At 39.6% G+C, this 19,939-nt stretch overlaps 1 protein-coding gene across 3 annotated transcripts in view; it reads left to right on the top strand.

Annotated features, from left to right (window-relative positions):
• The window catches only part of EPHA3 (EPH receptor A3), a 176,744-nt gene that overhangs the window by 123,530 nt on the left and 33,275 nt on the right, over positions 1 to 19,939 (top strand). For 2 of the 3 annotated variants that reach the window (XM_063419285.1, XM_063419283.1), the window contains exons 6-10: positions 4,313 to 4,437; positions 11,406 to 11,568; positions 13,104 to 13,206; positions 13,656 to 13,723; positions 17,311 to 17,436. In XM_063419285.1, coding sequence (XP_063275355.1) covers positions 4,313 to 4,437; positions 11,406 to 11,568; positions 13,104 to 13,206; positions 13,656 to 13,723; positions 17,311 to 17,436 — 585 coding nt within the window. The remainder of the gene's footprint in view (positions 1 to 4,312; positions 4,438 to 11,405; positions 11,569 to 13,103; positions 13,207 to 13,655; positions 13,724 to 17,310; positions 17,437 to 19,939) is intronic. The other variant, XM_063419284.1, reaches the window with a different exon arrangement.

The raw sequence follows: 19,939 nt of genomic DNA, 5'->3' as shown, positions 1-19,939 counted from the left end.
GGAATAAGGAAAAAGTCAATAAGGAAATTTATATATAGCTGCTATTAAACTGGAGGAAAACAAATCATCTGCTGGGGTCAGTTTCAGTGGGAAATCAATTTGAGCAGAGTTTTATTGTCGTCTCTGCAGATCCTTCATGTTATTTGCTTGCACCTTTAATAGTCATGACTAAGGAGGTTTTTACACTTGAGCCTAAGCTCCCTGAATCATTGTGTTTGTTACCTTTTCAACATCCACATTCCCAGTTGTCACAAATGCTACCTAACAACACCGAGCGCTCAAAGTACATTTCCCCTCTTAACTCCAGGGAGTTTTCAAGGTTCCTGTTAAGTGCTTAAAGCAGTTAGGCTGCAGGGCCAGACAAATTCTAACCATGTGATGTGTAAAAATGCCTCTCTGTGCATTGCATGAGACTAAAACTCTTCATATGTGTCCATGCAAACATAAAGTTAGTCATAAAAACCCAGTTCTTATTCAAGTGAAGAGGTTGAATACTAATACATTAATCAAAATATCGATGGAAATGTAAACACCTAGCAGCATAAGAGACATGGAATTAATGAAAAAATCACTGAAACATCTTCTTAGTCCTTAAGTTTTACCTTTAAATGCAAGTTTTCTAAATGGTGAACTAATTTAACCTTTGCACTCTTGTTGATACTTCCACATATTTTTTTAAATCCTAAAAAGCTTCGTAATGTCTCATTATTTGCTAACCCAGAGTGCAAACTTTGGTTTTGTCAGTGGGAGCTGCAGATTTAAGATAGAAATTTCATTTTTGATTTTCAATTCAAGATAGAAAAATAATGGGAATTCAATGAAAAATGGCTGTTCTAAATATCATGTATTTCCCTTCCTTTTGGTAGCCTGATTTTGAATTTGATCATTCTCTTCAGGAAACTCTTGATTCTCTCTTCCTTAAAAAGAAGACCAAAGTCTAAGCACTGTTGCACATGGTGATGCCTTTGCTGTTTAATTGTTTATAATTGAGGTTTACCCCAATTTTTCTCTTTGCTGGATTTTCAGACACTTCCAATTAAATAGTGAAATACAGTAACAGAGCTGCTCCCATGTTACAAAATGGAAATTAAAGCTGGCTTCTGTTTAGACAGTATTTAGACCAGAGCTTATTAAGTTTCACGTTGTATTCTGGGCATGTGTACAAAAAGAAATTAATTAAATGGTCCAAATGTCAAGTTATTTCTCTGAATGACACCCCAGCCCTGGGTTGGGGCCATATTCAGGTTACCTTAACTCTTACTGTGTCTTAAATTCATTGATTGCAGTAGATTTAAGCATAAGCTTGGAAGTTATCTGAACGAGGTATTTTCTTTAATTGGGTTCAAGACTTCTAACACTTTTCAAACCCACCTATCTAACAGGTACAGCAAAAAAAATCCAAAGAGATTGCATTAAAATTTAAAACTTTGACAGTCCAGCTTGTCACTGACCAGCAAAGAAAAGTTTTGTGCCAGGAATTTTTTTCCTTTTTATCTCACCTTGGTGTGAGATTAAGGGTGGCTGAAACACTATGTTCCCCTGAATATTTATCTCCCCTCCCTGAGCCCATGCAGGGGGATGCTGGCTCTTCCAGACGCTCTGGATGTCTCATTTCTGAGCAGCTTTGGGAACCCTAGGGATTAGGGAAGGTGTATGAATGTTTTATAATGTTATTGATAACTGCAGAGCAGATGTTTTCTAATAAACTGCTGTGAGATAAGTTACTGGTAGCATCTGCAGAGATGTGTGCAAATGAGCTCAAAATAATTAATACTGTGTTGGAAGAAAGCTTTTTTTTTTAAAGTTTATCTGTATTGGAGCATGCAAGATTGTTTCAGCCTGCCCTGAGAATCTGTTAGAGCAAAATTACCATCATTTATTAGGGGAAAAGCCATTTCTGTTAATCATATATTAATTATTCATAAAATCAGTATTAATTTTACCTTAATGGGAAGTGTTACCAGCTGGGTACTGGGCTTGACAATCTATTCACATACAAAAAAAAAAAAAAAAAGAAAGAGAGATAAATAGCTTGACTTAAAAAGAAGACATAAAAATGACTTAGGAGAGCATAAAAGCAGCAAGTATGGATATATGAGTTCCCATGGAGCTGGCTACAGCAGGGAAGTTCAGCCTGCTAAGCACTTTGTGTTTTGGCTCTGGCACTGGTTTGTGGAATTCAACTGGAATTGCTGAAGGATGCTTGTTGCACACAAATCCTGTCTACTTCTCCCAAAGTGATTTTAGGAATTTAAATTCAGGATAAATTCCTCCTGCTGTAAGAAAAAAAAAAAAAGCCATTTTTTAATCATTTGTGAACCATCTGAAATGTGAAAATGCTGTCCAGAGGATGTGTTCAGCCTGGAATGAATATGCAAAAGTGGATCCTCCACTCTGTTAAAGGAGGATTTCAATACTTAGATGATGACTTGGGACTAGAAAGTCTATTTTGCTGGAAGTTTAGCAAAATCAAAAGCAGAATGAATTTTCAAATTTTTTTTTTTTTGTTCTTTTATTCTTTCACTTAATCCTTTCATTTTTTTCTTTTTTTCTTTTTCTTTTTTTTTTCTCCTGGCTATTGAAAGTTCTTTTGCACAAATGAAAACCCGAACAGAAAGGGCATTGGCTGAAGCATGCAAACATGAAATGCCTGTAAAGTGCAGCTAGTTTTATATGAACAATAAAAGCTTCAGAGGCTTCAGCTGATACTAAATTGTTGAGATCAGCTCTTGAGCCTTTTTATTAGGATAGCAAATGTTGAACTTATAAACAGATTTTATTTACATGTTAAGATAAAAGGCTGTTTATTAGTAAAAGATTTTTTTTGAAATGACAGTTACAACCTTCAGTGTGTGTGATCTGTAAAATATAATCTGATGAATTTTGGCCAAAGCCATGGAAGAGAAGCATTTGGAGTGGAAAGCCAACCCAAAGAAAACAAAACAAACCAAAATAATTTTTAAAAATTGCATGGCTTTCAGTGAGTCTAGCAAACCCAGACCTGGTCTTGGAACAACTTATGGATCTGGGTGGTCTAAAACTGAACCAATGTTCAAGAATCTTAAGGAATTACGATTTTTAGCGTGTGTTTAACATTGATGATATTTCCAAGTTGTGGGTGGTGGGTGAACCTGTGGTATGCAGTTGTCATGCCTAACCCTGATCAATGCACATAAAATATTAGGTTATTTTGCAGTTTAGATTTTTCTTTTTTTATTCATTTTCAAAGAAAGAAAAGTGTGTATGGGAGCAGTTTTCATCTGGAGAATTTACCAAACCGTGATGCCAAAGAGGCTGAGTTGTGCTGATGGTTATTCCCAGCTGTGAGCACCGGGAGCTCCTTGTACTTAACACATCCCAGCACCCTTTTAGACTTTCCTGTAAAAATATGATCAGAGTTCTGCAGAGTCTGGTAATGATAATACCTCAGCACTATAACAAATAGGTAGTGCTGCTGTTTTGCTCTGTTATTTTCATGCACTGAATATATTTCATTGCTTACACTGTAGTAGCAGATCAAAACCATCTGCTGCCTTGCCACCAGTCCCCCAGTGGAGGAGAAAATCTGGTTTTCCAGGGGCCAGGGTGCTCCAAGGCATGAGTCCCACGGCTGGGATCCAGCTGCTCGCCCTCGGTGCGGGGCCAGACCTTTGCTCGGGGGTTGATGAAATGGAATGTGGGTTTGTTATCTCCTTCTCTGTTGTTAGAGCCGGGATTAATTGAGAGGGACCCAGTTCGTGTTTGGACTCAGATGTTTATTAATTCTTATCTCTGTTACAGTCTCACAAGTTGTGAGTTCTAGCTAGCAAAGTAGCAAATGGCTCTGTCTCTAACTCTTTACAAGGTCTTTTAAGCACAATCTGTCCAATTATCAAATGACACCTAGATTATTTTTAGTTTTAACCCAATAACCAACCACCCCTGGCGCACAATGCAAATTTTTCTGTCCAATCACAGGACATCACCCAAACCCATGAAGAAGAAGGTGAAAGAAGTGGAACTTAAACTGTGCCCAAAATCCTCCATCTTGCTTTGTATATATTACTCTATACTAAAACCTTAAACTCTAGGTTTTCCACCCTGTGATATCACATACTTCTATTAGACTACACACCTATAATCCCAGTGCTGTCACTCAGTTCTGGTCGAATGCAGAGTTTTCTTGGGGGTCAGTGCCTGTCAGCACAGAAAGCCTGGAGTTCTCAGTGCCCAGGGTTCCAGCAATGGAAACCACGCTCTTCGCCAGGAACTGGAGTGGAGGTAAACCTGGTTTGCTTCTCTCCCTCCCCTCCTCCCCCCACCCCCTCTGCAGCTCCGTCCCCCATCACGGTCATACGGAAGGACAGGACGTCCAGGAACAGCGTGTCCCTCTCCTGGCAGGAGCCTGAGCATCCCAACGGGATCATCTTGGACTACGAGGTCAAATACTACGAAAAGGTGGGAAGATCAAAGGGGAGGGGTTTCTCTCAGCAGTTGCCTCTTGCCTGTGTAAAGGGTTCAGAAATGCCCAGGTTTGTTCAGCCTGCCTCAACGGCACTAAGTGTTGGACGTGCTCGATTTTTGGTACTGGGAACATCAGGAAATACAAAGTGAAGTCATTGTGTTGTCTGCCTCTTGTGGTTTATCTTTTTTTTCTGCCAGAGTCAGGATTAAATGTGCAAGATGGTATTTCTTGTTCAGATTCAGATGTTTATTAATTATTATCTATGTTTGAGTTTCACAAACCGTGAATTCTGCAGCACTTCTAGCTAACAAATTAAAAATGGAGCTGTCTCTATCTCTCTGTAAAGCTTTTCAAGGATAAACTGTCCAATTATGAAATGACACCTAAATTATTTTTACTTTTAACCCAATAACCAAATACCCATGGCCTGCAATGCAAATTTTTCTGTCCAATTACAAAACACCACCCAAACCCATGAAGAAGGTGAAAAAGAAGGACTGGCCTCTGCCCTAAATCCTCCATCTTGCTTTATATATTTTACTGTATTCTAAACCCTTAAACTCTTAAGTTTTCCACTGTGTGATAGTACACACTTCTATTCAAACTACACACCCACAATCCCAGTGCTGTCACTCAATTTTGGGAGCCTTTTCCACAGCCTCAGGTTGAATGCAGAGTTTTCTTGGGGGTCAGTGCCTGTCAGCACAGGGAGTCTGAAATTCTCAGTGCCCAGGGTTCCAACATCTATCAAGTTCATCCCCAAGCACATCAGAACAAACACAAAATAATGCAGTCAACATGTAACTCCTTTCTTTTTTTATTTTCTTAACTAAAACTTTCTTATTATGCTGTCAGTGTCCATACATTCACTCACTTGCTGGTGGCACTTCCCTGAGACAAGCGTTTCTTACATGAAAATTATTTGGAAAATGTTGGCTGGACCACTGGGCTGGTTTGCACTGTAAAGTTCTTTCTATTAATAACTGAATTCTTCATAAATTCTAAGCAAATAACTACAAATGAGAGAAAATCTGCCTTCTGGATTTTATTGACATTTTCTTTTATTTACAACTGTTTATTTAGACATCCTGTAGAGATCTATATTTAGAAAAAAATAAAAGTCTTTGTAATAGAATGTTTTTAGGAGGTCTTACTGGTAGAATTGAAAAGACCAGAAATTGCCATGGAGATTAAGAAGTGTGGTATTTGCCGTTCTTTGATAGTTCTATTTGATATATTGCTCCTGGAGTTAACAAACTTTGAAAAAAATGCCAGAATTCTGGTTTGATTGAGCATTTTCTAACAGTCTTTATATCTAATAATCAGGCTTATATTTTATGTATACCAGAAAAGATGTAGTGATAATATCATCTAAGTAATGCTGTTAAAAATATTCCATGAATATTCAGTTAATCTTTAGATTAGAAATTTTTTTTGGAGTAGAGCTTTGGAGTGGGACAATGTGGTGTTGGTAGTTCATGCCTGATCTTCAGATGAAGAAAGAGGGTCAGAAGGCTGGATGCAGAAAAGGTTTCTCCCAAATTTATGTAATCTAATTTTGGGAAGAGGGTTTTTTTGGTGAGCATTTGAACCTTCAAAGACCACGATAAAAATCTAAACATACCTCGTGCTAGTAATAATGGGAGAAAAAGAAATAATCCAAAACAGTCTCACCTAATGGAGCAGCATCTGTGGACTTCCACATTGTTGGTTTTTTTTTTTCATTTCAATTGGGACAGGATCAATTTGAGTCATCCACAGGAAAGCAGGGCTCCATCACATGCAGCAGGGACTCGGGAAGACAAATGCCATCACTCCAAACATTCCTCTCTTCCTTCTTTTTGCCTTACATGGTGCCACGTGGGGTGGGATATCTGTGTGCTTAGCTGAAATCAGCTGTCCTGGCTGTGCCACCTCCCAAATCTGTGTTCACCTCCTCTTTGGAAAGGTGTAAGAGACCATGACACTGTAACCACTGCTCAGCAATAACAAAAATATCTCTATATTATCAAACCTGTCTGTTTTCAGTGCAATTCCCAAAGCCACAGCTGGATACTGGGAAGAAAATTAATTCTGCCTCAGCCAAAAACAGCACAGGTGGTCTCTTGGGTTTTACTTGCCCCAAAGGGAGAGATTTTTTTTTCCCTGCTGTGCACATTCAGTTAATTTTAATTAAATCACCAATAAGTTTTATTTGTGTCTGGGATGTTTTGATCATCTTTCTACACCGAAATTGGGGTTTTCTGTTCAAGAAAATTGCCATCCAGTGCTGTTTTATGCACAGACAGAGCACGCAGCTCCTATTCCCACCGGGTGTATCCACTCTCAGGGAGCAATTGGTTGTCAGGAGACAGCTTTATAAGACAACCCACCAGTCTTGGGAGGCTGATCTTGCACATGTGTTTCTCCCCTTTGAAGTCTGTGATCAAGAGTTCATATGCACCAGACAGTTTTCTTAAACCAGGGAGCCAAGTGCTTGACAATGGGAGCCAGGCCACTTAGAGCAAAAGGCTTTTAAAAAGCCAACCTTATGGCACCAGCGTTTTTAATGTGTGTTCTGCAGGCCCTTGGGGAGTCAGAAGCCTGTTCCTCAGGGTTTATGAGGGGAAAAAAATTAAAAAGCAAATCTCTTGTCAGGAGACTTTAATCTATGTATTTTTAGGATTTACAAATTATAATAGGTTTAAAACTAGTTCTCTGATAAACTCACCTGAGGCCAGAGCAGCTCATGCAAAATTTTTGCTTTTCATTCCTCCACCAAATGCCTTTGGAAGATGCTGCTTTTCAGTCTGGGATCTCTAAGCATGCTTCCTTCCTTCTTCTTTTAAAAGGAGAGGTTTCTTTTCAAACTGGTCCAGTCCATTTGATTTGCTGCTTCAGAAATTATCTTGGTTGTGCACATCAGAAAATCCACTGCTGTTAAGTGAAAATAAACCCTTCAGAGTTAGCAAATCTGGGTATTTCTCCTGGCAAGTCATACCTGATTGCTGGTAGATGATTTATGCTGAGCCATCCTTTTACATCCTGCTTGTTTTTAGTTGGTATGTCTTTAGTTATTGCTTAGAAATTAAAACATAGAGCATTAATAGAGCAATGCAGGCCAGCCCAATTCTGTCATACATCTTGTTTGTGACATTATTTTGCCAAGCTGGTCTTAAGGAATTTAGGATATTACAAGAGATTTGGAATAAAAAATACAATTTCATGTATCTAAATTATAATAACTTGTAGTTTTTTGTCAGGGATTATTGACATAAAATATGTCAAATATATTCAATTTCTCAAGGGTAGTTAATTAACCTTCTGGTTAACTTTTTGGTTTTGTTTTTTTTTACCAGTTATTGCCTTTGTGTAGCTGAAAGGGCAGAGCTTTATATGTGTCTAAAGAAATTAGTAGTTACATCTTTAGAAAGCTATTTTAACTCTTGGGAATTAATCAGAATGGCCTGGTTTGGAAGGGCTCTTTCAGATCATCCAGTTATAATCCCCTGCTATAGGCAGGGATAATTTCCTCTATCCCAGGTTGTCCAAAGTCCCATCCAGCCAGGCTTTGAACACCTCATAGCATGATGAACTGAGTGACAGTTTTTCAGAAGCAGTGTTTGAAATAGAATTGTATTCTTAGCAAAAAGTTTTGGAGCTTTATTATGAAGCCCCAGGCAATATTTATTCAAAACATGTAAAAGAAACAAAGTCTGCTTTCAGAGGGAGACCATATGGAATTTTTAAGTATTTATTTTATGGTAAGGCATAAGATTTTATGGTAAGTTAATGGTACTAAGTGACACCTCAGTTTAGTTCATCCATGTAATGCTGTGCTGAATTTTAAGTGTTTCAGCCATCAAAGTGCATAAACCACAAAGCCATGGTTTTTTTCTTGCACAAGCTCTATCCTTTGTTTCCCCCTTGTCCTTGTTCACATAATCATGTTCTCTTGAAGGAGTATCTTGTCGTGTGAAGGTACAGAAAAAAGACATCTCTTAAATACCACTCATAAACTATTAATTGCTTCGACTAAATAAGTGGCTTACAATTAAATCATGCACACTTTATTAAGATGGAGTCTTCTGCAAAAAATGAATGGAATTCAGCTGCATGCTCGTGTTGCTAAAATAGATTGCTTTTGCCATCATAGGAATTGTATGATCAGTGGTTACAGCCAACACAGAACTGCACTTTGAGGCTGAAAAAGTGCATTATATTCAAATGCACTTTGTTGCTTCTGGCATTAAATGCAGGTAACCCACAAATATTCCATAAGAAATGTCACATCCATGAAGAGTTTCCTTCTGGCCATAAGGGAAGCAGTATCAGGCCTGTGGCCTCCTCCCAGAAATGTGTAGTCAGGTTTTGGCTTCTCAAGTGCACATGAAGCTGATGGAAAAAATATTTTTCCTTCTGTAATATAAGCACTTTCTGTGCTTATCTGGAAAAGGGCAAACCATTCACCCGTACTGGTACCGCCACTATCAATTTAAAATGTCTCCAAAATATGGTTTTTGTAAAGCAAAGTATAAAATTATAAAATGTCACTTGCAAATGAGACACTAGCAGGAGTAGGATTTGCTTCCAGCAAAGATTGAGTCTGGTAAACTATGCAGAAATATTCAGGAAGAAATTGCTTTGTGCATCCAAGTTCAAATTTATCCTCAGTGTTTGGTTCAAGTTCTGCTTGGCAAAGACTGGCTCTCCTTTTTGTGTATTCCTTCTGCTTATGGCAGCTATAGTGCTGTATCTCTGAAGTTTTGCTTTATCCCCGAGAAAGATAAACTTGGGCTTTTATGTGGTGTTGCACTGATTTGATTACTAGTAACATAAAAAATGACTTACAAAATATGTGTGTAAAAAGCTTCCCATAAACTGAGATACCATTACATCCTCCATACCATTGTTTTAAAGGTTTATTTTCCAAGTTCCAATGTGGATTATTAACAGACAGGGCCATGACTGTATTTTCCCTTGCACGTATGTATCTGCACCAGAAGGAAATGTTTGCATTTCATAAAAGCAGCCTGAAGCGAGATCAAAATGAATGTCCAGTCACAGCATACACAAAAGATGTTGTGTTTTAAAGACAAGATTATTATGTCTTTGAAATTAAAATAGTTGCCTACATCCAACTGAATGACGAGATAAGGAAAGCCTGCAAATTATAATACTAGGCCTTTGTTAGTTCAAAAATAAATCATTCTACACAAGCCTGTTAGCTCTTTAGAGTGTCTTCCTGTGAATTTGCTCCCCTGAATTTAGAACAGAGAACTTTTTAGAGAAGTACTAGGAAACTCTGAGGAGGTCCAGCGCTGATTTCCTTTTTATTTTTAATGTGCAAAGAAAACGTGCCATGGGCAACATTTTATGGTCATTCTTTGAAGACTGGGTCCAGCTCACACTGTCTGAGGTTTGGAGTCTGGATGGTAACTTTTAGGCACAGGCTTAGCTGCTTTTTCTGGTTTCTTTATTTCTTTTTTCGTGCTTTTTTCCTTTCACTGTGATTTCTCATGAGTGCAATGTTGAATATTACGTGGAGCTTCTGGCAATTCCCCTAACTATGGTGTAAATGTTTCTGTTTCTCTGTATCAAAGACTGCCAAGAACAGGGCACTTAGGCTTCTTTGGCACCAAAGTGAGCAGTTTCTGATGTTCACCTACTAACCTGGAATATCCTGACTCCATTCCTGCAGGCAGCACGGCACAGCAAACACCCTAAAACAACTCCAGTCACTTGAACTTTACACATGGAGGTGAAATGGCCTTGGCAATGAGTGTGCTGGGTGTTTTCCAACCCCTGTGCTCGTGCATTGGCACTCCAGTGTTGTCAGAGTTAAAAAGTCAGCCCTTCACCAGCTAATGCAATGCCATAAAACATGATGAGAATTAGGTGAGATTCTCTGCATCCGACGTGCGCTCGCTCGGTTTCTGCTTTCAGCCCGGCAAAATTCAATGGCTGCAGTGTTTTGCACAGTGTTCAAAGTAAAAGGACATCACATGAAATCCCCACCACCTCCAGAATAAAAAAGTTCATGGTGGGGAACCTAAACAATTGAGATTCTCACAGTTTCCCACATGTGTGGCTGCTGGCCAAGAGGTTTTTTTCCTGAGACAGTTCCAGCTGCCATATTTTGGACGCCAAAAATGCTCTTTTGGTACAAGTTGGCTTTAGTAAAATAAGCAGTACCTCAGGCTCCAAATGCATGCTTAAATGTTAAGATTATGTGCTTACAGTGGGACTGAGACATACTTTTATCAGGATTAGCTTTTTACACAGTGTGAAGTGTATCCAAACGTACCAAATTACAAACCAGCCCTCCTCTTGTTTTATGTAAAAAACATTATGTCAGACATAGGTGGTTATTAAGCAGAGAGGGAACACAGTCCAGGATTGAGTTCAGTGTGCTTTTGTCCAAATGAGGATGGACACAAGTATCTCATAGTTTTTATAGCATAATGGAAAACCAGCTAAATCTGCCTTTTTGCTGAGCTGAGGAGCCCAAGTGGGGTTTGGCTTCTGACTCTTATAAAGGTAACCACTGTCTTGTAAAATGTGAGGCAGTAAAAACTGCATCCTGCAACAGCTCTGCAGGGCCCTAAACTGGCTAAGTTGGCCTGTTACAACTTCCAGTTCAGCGCAGTAGGCAAATCTGATTTATGTTTTTTAAAATAATTTTTTAATGATTTTCTTGTTGTGTTACGGACCACGGACAAAATAATGCAAAACCATTTAATATAATGTCATAAAGTCAGCGTGTCTAGTATTTGATTTACAGCTCAATACCATAGCAGATCTGATGATTTAAGTTAACTTGTTAAAAGATGATTGAAAATTAATGTTTGTACAAGCGTTTGTTAGGCTATAAACATTCAAAAATGTGCCAGTCCTCTCCAGGACGTTTGTAGTAATTTAGCTCCAACCCCTCTTATTTTTTAGGGTGTGGTTTTAATCTGATAACGTCTTTTTTCAAAAGCAGGAGCAAGAGACAAGCTATACTATTCTGAGAGCCAGAGGCACCAACGTGACCATCAGTGGCCTCAAGCCTGACACCACCTATGTCTTCCAAATCCGGGCCCGGACTGCAGCTGGCTACGGGACAAGCAGCCGCAAGTTTGAGTTTGAGACCAGCCCAGACTGTATGTATTTGCTCAAATGGTTTGTGCTGACACCCTGCCCAGTTCCTGACTCATCTGAATGTCTGCTTTCACTCCTTTTCTAGCTGAGGAAATGTGTCTCATAACTATTTATGATGTGCCTTTCTTGGTAGCATTGCTGTATGACTTTATGTTTTATCATTAAACTTGGAACAGGCCATAAAGGGTATCCCAGAACTATCACAGGTGTTGTTTTCTTCCATTCCCTATCCTGCTTCTACCTCAGGCCAGAATTGATGCCTTGCTAGACCCTGGCTCTTGCTGAGGAAGTGTGATAGAAGAACAAAGAGTAGTGTCAGGCCAAATCTTTCACCTTGATTCTGTCTATATTTGAGATACATTATGTATTTCATCCCCACTTCTTCCTTCTCCAGCCCAGCTGTTATTCTGAAAGCTTCACGTTAAAAAAAAAAGAGTTACAAATTGCTGTTATGGGGACTTGCAGCTTTGGCATCCTTGTTGAAACCAGAACTCAAGACAGGACAGTTGCAGCAAGGAGGAAAAAAATCAGTTGCAGGGATAAAAAAATCAACAGTTTGGAGGTTTTTGAGTTTTCTCTGCAAAGAAACGTTCCCAAAAGAAGGGGAAAATGAAAAAGTAGAAGTGTAGAAGGAGGGAGTGGTGCACAGCTCAATAATAAGTGTACAGATTACACAGATGACCAGCAAATGGCATGGGTGTTCCTGTGTTATCGAGTTATCATAACTGGGAGCAGTTGTGGGTGTGTGACAGGCAGAGATGGGAAGGAGGTGGCCCTGAGCAGAGGCTCTCTGACCTGTGGGGCCAGGAGTGGCAGCTCCCACCTCAGTTTGGGCAGCTGACTTGAAGCACAGTGCTGAGGAGTTTTCATTCTGCTGTGCTCAGGGAAGCTGAGGAGGTGTCTGCTGCAGACTGGTCCTCACAACAAAGGCCTAAAGTCATCCTGTCATTGTGTAGCAGTCCAAAGTTGCATGCTTAGGGACCACAGGGAGACACCCCAAACGAGGCAGAAAACAGCCCTTATTTTCCCTGTAGACATCTGTGCCTGCATGCCCTGGCTTTCCACAAGCTTCCTGTGGATATTGTCAGGCTTAACTGGGAAATTTAGCTCCTAAAAGCACTTTCCATCATACAGAAGGGGAAGTGAAGGTGATGATTATGGGATTTCTTGCCAAGGAAATGTTTCTTACTGAGCATGACATAAAGTATGTATGGCATACATGACATCTATGTATTTATGTATGTGTTTATATATTAGCATCGGTTTGCCAGCAGTTGCTACAATCAGCAAGAGTGAAAATTGAGAGTAGCAGGCAGAAACAACTTTTGTGAATTGGCAAAGATGGCTGGAGTCTTATGTTTTCTTCCCTTGTATTCATTTGTTTGATGAAAAATTAGGTCCTGGATTAAATATCTGCCAGGAGACTAAATGCTACATAATGGTGTCTGTCCCCTATACGCATGTAAATTCTGGTGTCATCGATGAGATGTGTGTGTGTGAGAGAGGTTATTTATGTGATTTTGTGTTGACTTTGCAGCGTTCTCCATCTCCAGTGAGAACAGCCAGGTGGTGATGATTGCCATTTCAGCAGCAGTGGCCATCATCCTCCTCACAGTGGTGGTCTACATCTTGATTGGGAGGTGGGTCTGGTGTCTGATTTACACCTTTTGTCCTGTTGCCACATCCCAGAGGGGCCCTGATGACTGTGGCCCATGGAGGTCATGGTGTGGCTGGTTTTTAATCCTTTGTCTGCTGCCCAGGAGCTCCAAGCACTGCCTCACCGTCAGTAATGAGCCTGCTAACGTTAGCAGCCCGAATCGTGCAGCAGTTGTTAAAAAATGCTATAAACACATTCTCAGGCAATTGTAAAATTAAACTGTAGGGGTCAAAAATCAACAAATCCTCTCATTAGCCAATTTCCTCAAATTCCCTGAGAACATCACATGCCTCTATAGGGCACAGAGAATGTAAATATCATTAAACTTTCAAACAGGCATTTAATTGTGCAGGGAAAACATTCTCTTCTGTTTCCACCTGCAGTTGACACATAAAATTCTCTGTATTGTTTTTTTCTCTCTGTTGCTTGTAGATTCTGTGGATACAAGAAGTCTAAGCATGGCGCTGATGAGAAAAGGCTGCATTTTGGGAATGGCCACTGTAAGTTACTGAAGCCTTTTAATGCTTCCAGATCTGTTGAGTTCATCACCTAGGTAACTGATATTTTTCAATTAAAAAAAAAAAAGAGCCATACCTCACGTAAACCAAGGTGAAATTAGGAAGAGAATTATCGCTTCTCTTCTGGGTAAGGAGATTTTCCCCAAACAATTATTCTTTGTTTCAACTTCTTTCATCTGTGTTCAGGATAGTAATGAGGAAAACATCACTGTCCTATGTTCAAACAATGCATGTGGTTGGCATTGTGCTACTGATTGTGCTGTGCATCCCTGAATTCCAGAGTACAACTGCAACTTCCTCGTTACATAAAGTCCAAGAAATATATTTTTCTTTCCCAAAGCACAATATAAATCAATTAAACCCATCTTGATGAATGCTAAAGCTGCTATGAAAGTTGTTTCTTGACAAAGTTCACCTACCAAAAATAGTAATAATCCGATCCTGGATCCTCTTTGCAACGTGCATAAACTCGTTACACTTTTCCACAGCAGAGCTGTGGATTCTGAAGATTGGCTCACAGGCAAATCTCCATCCATACACCCTTTAAAACAGGAAAAATCTAGTTTTGGAGCAGGAGAAGCTGAGGGGAAAAGAAGGTGATAGCCTAATTTCTGATGAGAAATGGGAGGATTACTTGGTTGGCTTTTTTTTTTAATCACTGTACTTTGGATTTTTATATCCTTGCAGGCAAAGATAATGCCCCTCATGGACACCAAGATCAGAAAATCCTTTTTTTTACCCCTGTAATTCTTGATGTCTAATGAGGCTTTGTTTAATAAGAAGGAGCAGTTCATGTTTGAAGCTGTTTCAGCTCCAGATGGGTGTGCTGCTACATCGTGTAAACCATGGTGTTTATATATTTATAAACCATGTATTTCTGTTGGTTAGCCTGTTGTAACATTAATATATGTGGGAGTTTTTGCACAACATTGGCACTCTGCTATTTGCAAGAAAAGAGTTGCTGATACCATAATCAGGTGCCCCCTCCCCAAATATAAGTGAATTAACACTTTAATGAGGGATTTACCTGCAGTAGCTGGAAATTAGAACAGCTTCCCAATCCTCGTGACAATGGAATAACTGTTCTCTGACTGTTCAAATTATTATTCGTTTAAGTTTCCTGCCCCTCCTTATCTCCAGAGAACCAAGAGTGTGAATATCCATGATTTCTGTCTCCTTCCCTAGCACTGTCAGGGGATACACAAGCTGCAGCCCAACAACTGCAAACCAACCATTCTCAAAAAAATCTCTGCAGTTACATGTGGCCCATAGAGTTAATGCTTCATCATCCAAATTTAATGAGGTTATAAAATAAAAGCAGCCAGTAAAATAAGTGTCACAGACAAATAACAGGTCAGAATTTGCTCTCCTTACTCCCACACAATGGAAAGTTGCAATCACTATTCTTAAACATGTCAGTGCTGTTAAATTCCTGTGGATTAAATTGCTTTTAATTTGGCTTTAGATATTTATGTACTGTTTTCTGAGTAGTGCCATGCTGATTCACTGTGCAGTAAGACCAGAGCCAATCATGGGCCTGGTATGTCTGTCAGAAGTTCTTGTAAGTTACTTGTTATAGATTTTGCAGATATTTAGCTCTTAGAATTTGTAAGTATGTATGTGTGTGGCTGCTGAAACTTTTAATCTACCAAATTACAGTCCTTCTCAAAGTAAAAGCAAGTTGCTCCTATGAACTGAAAAAGGACAAAGTAACTTCCATGGCTGTCGTAAACTTTCAGCATCTTAAATACAGCAGCTGGTTTATTTCAGTCAGTTTATTCTGAATTACTTTTAAAAAGGCTCCAGCCATGAACTATTCCCTGCAGCCTTATTACAAATCCTATAATATTACTTCAAAGGAACAAAAATATTTCACCTCCTCAGATCCTCTCCCTTTGCCTTCTCTGGCTGGGCCTTTATATTCTTTTGCTACCTTTAGGGCAATTTGTGCTGTTAAAATGAAAATGTAAATTATGATGTTTGCACAGAATGAGCTGTAAAGTAGTGCAGCTTAACACATGTGCACGTGTTTATTATCTGTATTTCATGACAGAACCCAGTTACTACACAGGCTGCCCTTAATTATTGGTGTGAAGGGATTATTCTCCTTGCAGCCACCATCACCTGATCTTGGGAACCTCTGGGGTCAGCATTAAAAATCCCAAGCCAAAAACCCCACAGAGCAGGAGCTTTTAATTGTTATTTTTACTGGGGATGTGAGGGGGCCCGTAATGTACATTCAGCATGGACGGGAAGGAGCATTTACAAGATTTTTAACCAACAGCAATATACAGCCAATTACTTTTTGTTTTACTTGCAGGTAATTCTGTAATCATCAGGCTCTTGAAGGAAACACAGTCGGCTTTTAATGCCGTGCACACGCAGCCCCTGTGTTGAGAGCAGGGCTCTCACTTTGCATTGTTTTCAAGGCAATTAGCTCGGGAACCCAGTTTTATCAAATTTTTGTCAATTCTGAGGCCAATAAATCCCCCTAAAATCGATTTTTTTTTCCTTTTTTTTAAGTACACTTCGTTTACATTGTTTGATAAAACAATTTTGTGCTCTCACGGTCCAAAGGTATTTTTTTCCCCTCTGTGCAACCCCAGCAAAAAAAGGTTTAACTATTTTAGCAGTGAAAAAAATGCTGCAGTATAATAATGGTAAGCTGGAAAGAGTATTCCTGAGTGGGTTAAAGCAGTGTTTGTTGAAGGAGTTAATATCTTTTACAAGACCAGCTGGTACACTTAGGGAAAGCTGGAATACCTGTCTGGGAATGCAGGGTTTGTGTCAGAAGCAGAAAACTTCACACTGGGTATTTCAGTTTTTGTTAATAAAATATATATATTGTGAAATGAGTACAACAGAGGCAGGCACAGAAGGTACTGGGTGCAGACACAAGCAAGGCTTTGAGCTGGGGAGGGGAAAGGAGGCTGGGCTTTGCTTTCAGCATTTTTGTTGGAGGCAAAGGTTGGGAATGATCTCTTCCAGCAATCCCTAGCCAGGAAGCTCTAGAGGGGGACTGAATAATAACATGGGTCTATGGGGAACAAAGCTCTAGAACCAGCCTTTCTTCAGAACAGTTATCTGCCATCCTTGTGTGTTCTGGCAGAGGGATTGAGGCAGGGGTGCATTTTTTCATGTTTAAGTTTCTTATTAAGCATCTTGTTAATGGACTTAGGGGAAAAAAAAGCTGGAGTTAATCTGATTTCTTAATATATTCCTAAGAACTTTTCAGGTTGACTATAGCAACACGTTTTGTTCCTTTCCCCTTTGTTGTTTTTTTGGATGGGTCAGTATAAGGCAGCATCTAAATGCAGCAGCCTGGGAGGGGTGAGTGGTATTTTAATATTGGAAAAGTTAAATACTACAAGTGCAGAGATTTGAAATGGGTTGTCACAAAACCTTTGGGTTCACTCTGTACAAAGATTCTGGGGACCCACAAAAACCAGCATGATTTGAAGAATACCTTTTCCTTCTATTGATTTGGTTTCTGTTGTCTCATGAGCTTTCTTTAGAAGGATTACTCAAGTCTAAATAACATTTTCTCTCTGAATTTGTTTTTTACACAGTAAAGCTGCCAGGTCTGAGAACTTATGTAGATCCACACACATACGAGGATCCCAACCAAGCTGTGCATGAATTTGCCAAGGAACTGGATGCTTCCAATATATCCATTGATAAAGTAGTTGGAGCAGGTAATGAGCATCAGACATATTGAAGTAAAGTTAGCTTTTTGCTGTGTATAACTGTTTTATATTTTTAGGTTCATAGTTGTGACTGGAAAGAAAATGTTCTAGGAAGTCTTCAAATTAGGAGGTCACATTTACAGCTGATTTCAGTGCAAAGTTAAGGGCACATAATTTTATTCTTTTTTTTTGCAAAGAAAGGAGACAGCAAGACAGCTTTTCAAAGGACACCAAGCCCATACTTGAGTGCACCACAGTTGGAAGGGAAAAGATCGTTCAGCCTCACTTCTGTGTTTCTCTTTAAAATCTGTCAGCTCAGAAAATGTTATCAACTGTGAAGATGTTTTCTCTTTCTTTTCTTTTTCCCCATAAAAGGACTCTTGTCTGTTGTGCCTTGAGTGAAACCACAGACTCATTTCATACCAGTCACCATGCATCCATCAGGCTGCAGTGACCTTTGGTTGTTGGATTGATTTTGGTCACTGCTTTGGATCTGAATTATTGATTTAGGAGGAAGGGTTGTCTGTCCAATAACTGATTGTCTGAGCCATAAAGATGCCACAGATTGTTGGATTTACAGGAAAAATGCTGGTGAAATGATCAGATTTTTTGTAACAGAGGAGCCAGATTACAGAAATTCTCATTACACTGGGTGTTGCAATGGAGCATGTAGTTCCTGATAGAATGTGTGCTTCCTCCTAGAAGTGAAGTGGCAGGTTCTCTCTTTGAGCCAGATCATGGAGTGTTACCTTTCCTCCTATATTAAAGCATTTATGAGAAGTACTATTGATTTTTAATCCATTGAAAAATACTTGTTCCTTTCTTATTGATTTTTTGGGTATCTCTCTAAGTATATGGTTTGAATTAAAACCATGGGATGTGAGAGACAGACTCTGAGTGCACAGCAAAAGATTTTCAGCTGGGAAAAGTGTAGAACCCAAGGTACTGTACTCAGTGCATCTACTGAATCACCTAGCAAAAAAAAAGAACAGTTTTTCATCTCCTCCTGCTGAAGCTACTCAACTGTTCTTAATTTGAAGTTATTTTATAGAAAGGTGGAATCCGTGTTCCTTGCTGGTTTTAATTTTGCCCCACAAGAGTGCACTGTTCTCCATCATCTTCAGTCAAGGCAGCAAAGCTCTGCATACTGCATGCAGCAGGGAATTTGTGTGAGGATGGAGAAGGAAGAATACTCTGAATTTAAGTCCAGGAGCAGTGTGTTTCCTTGTAAGACTTTCAGGAGCCTCACAAATGCAAGCTTTCTAAATTTGGGCTGCAGTATATGAATCTAGAAAAGGAGTTCCTGAGGATTGTGCCATGTCTTACAGATTGGTTGTTCTGATCTGTTTGTAGTCAAGATACACAATAGAATAACAAATAAGCCAAAATTTATCAAAAATAGTCTCTGAAAACAGAGGAAAAATTTTTGATAGGCTCCAAAAAAGAGCTGTGTCCTAAAGGAGTCAGGTGTTTTAAAAGTCTCTCTGCTGCAGTGCAGTGAGAATCACAGGTTATCCTGGGTTGGAAGGGACCCCCAAGGACTGTGAGGTCCAGCTCTTAAGTGAATGGCCCCGGAGGGACTGAACCAGGCCCTTGGCACTAGCAGCACCCTGCTCAGATCAGCTGAGCTGAGTGGCAGAGGGTTCCTGCAAGCTTTTTGCATTGAAACCTGCACTCGAGCTGTAATCACGCCTTGTTTTGGGGCACCATAACTCAATTCACCTAGTCTGGAGTACATAAGGCATTTATAGTTAACGTTTCCTCTCAGCATTTGCTTGAGGTGCCAACAGGAAGAGCCAGGCAGGGAAGAACAGATGAAAATCGGGCCACAGAGAGCTGGGAGCTTCCAAAAGGAGTTTGTGGCATCACTTGACACAGCTATCACCCTCAGCACGTGGTAGCTTTTACATTCAGAGTGCCTCTGAGGCAACTTCTTCAGGAACACTTCTCCCCAAAACCAGAAAGGCATTTCCTGCCTCTTATTGAGTCAATGACTTGTTTGAGTGAATGGCTTGGTCTCTTCCTGCCCTTGTCCTTTGCAATGCAAGTGTGAAGGAAATTATAAAAAAAAAGACAGGGATTTGAGAAGAAGGGATTCATTTAACTGCCCCGGAGTGTGACGTAAGTAATGAGACCTTCAAGTCAGGCAAGCAACCTCGACATTCTGAAGTGCTCCAAGCAGTTTTTCACAGCTTTAGCCAGAGGTCTCTGAGAAGAGAGGGCTTTCAGAGCTTACATAGCTTTGAAAACATACACAAATGCAATAAGGAAATACTCTTATCCAAAAGAACCTCAAGAAAAACACAAGGGATTTTAGCAGGAGGCTAAGCATAAGAAAATTGAGGTCAGAAGCCACTTTTTCAGATTTTTCTTTACAGTAATCTTTTCTTTTAAAACAACTCACTTATTTTTATGGATTCAGTTCAACAAACCACTTCAGAAGTTTAAATCCAACTGGGCAGTAGGAGAATACTGCAGAAAGTACTTTCTTGATTTGGGGTAGGTTTAACTA

Source organism: Prinia subflava, chromosome 25 (assembly GCF_021018805.1).
Source record: "Prinia subflava isolate CZ2003 ecotype Zambia chromosome 25, Cam_Psub_1.2, whole genome shotgun sequence".
NCBI classification, from domain to species: domain Eukaryota; kingdom Metazoa; phylum Chordata; class Aves; order Passeriformes; family Cisticolidae; genus Prinia; species Prinia subflava.
This window is presented reverse-complemented; position numbering and strand designations above follow the sequence as displayed.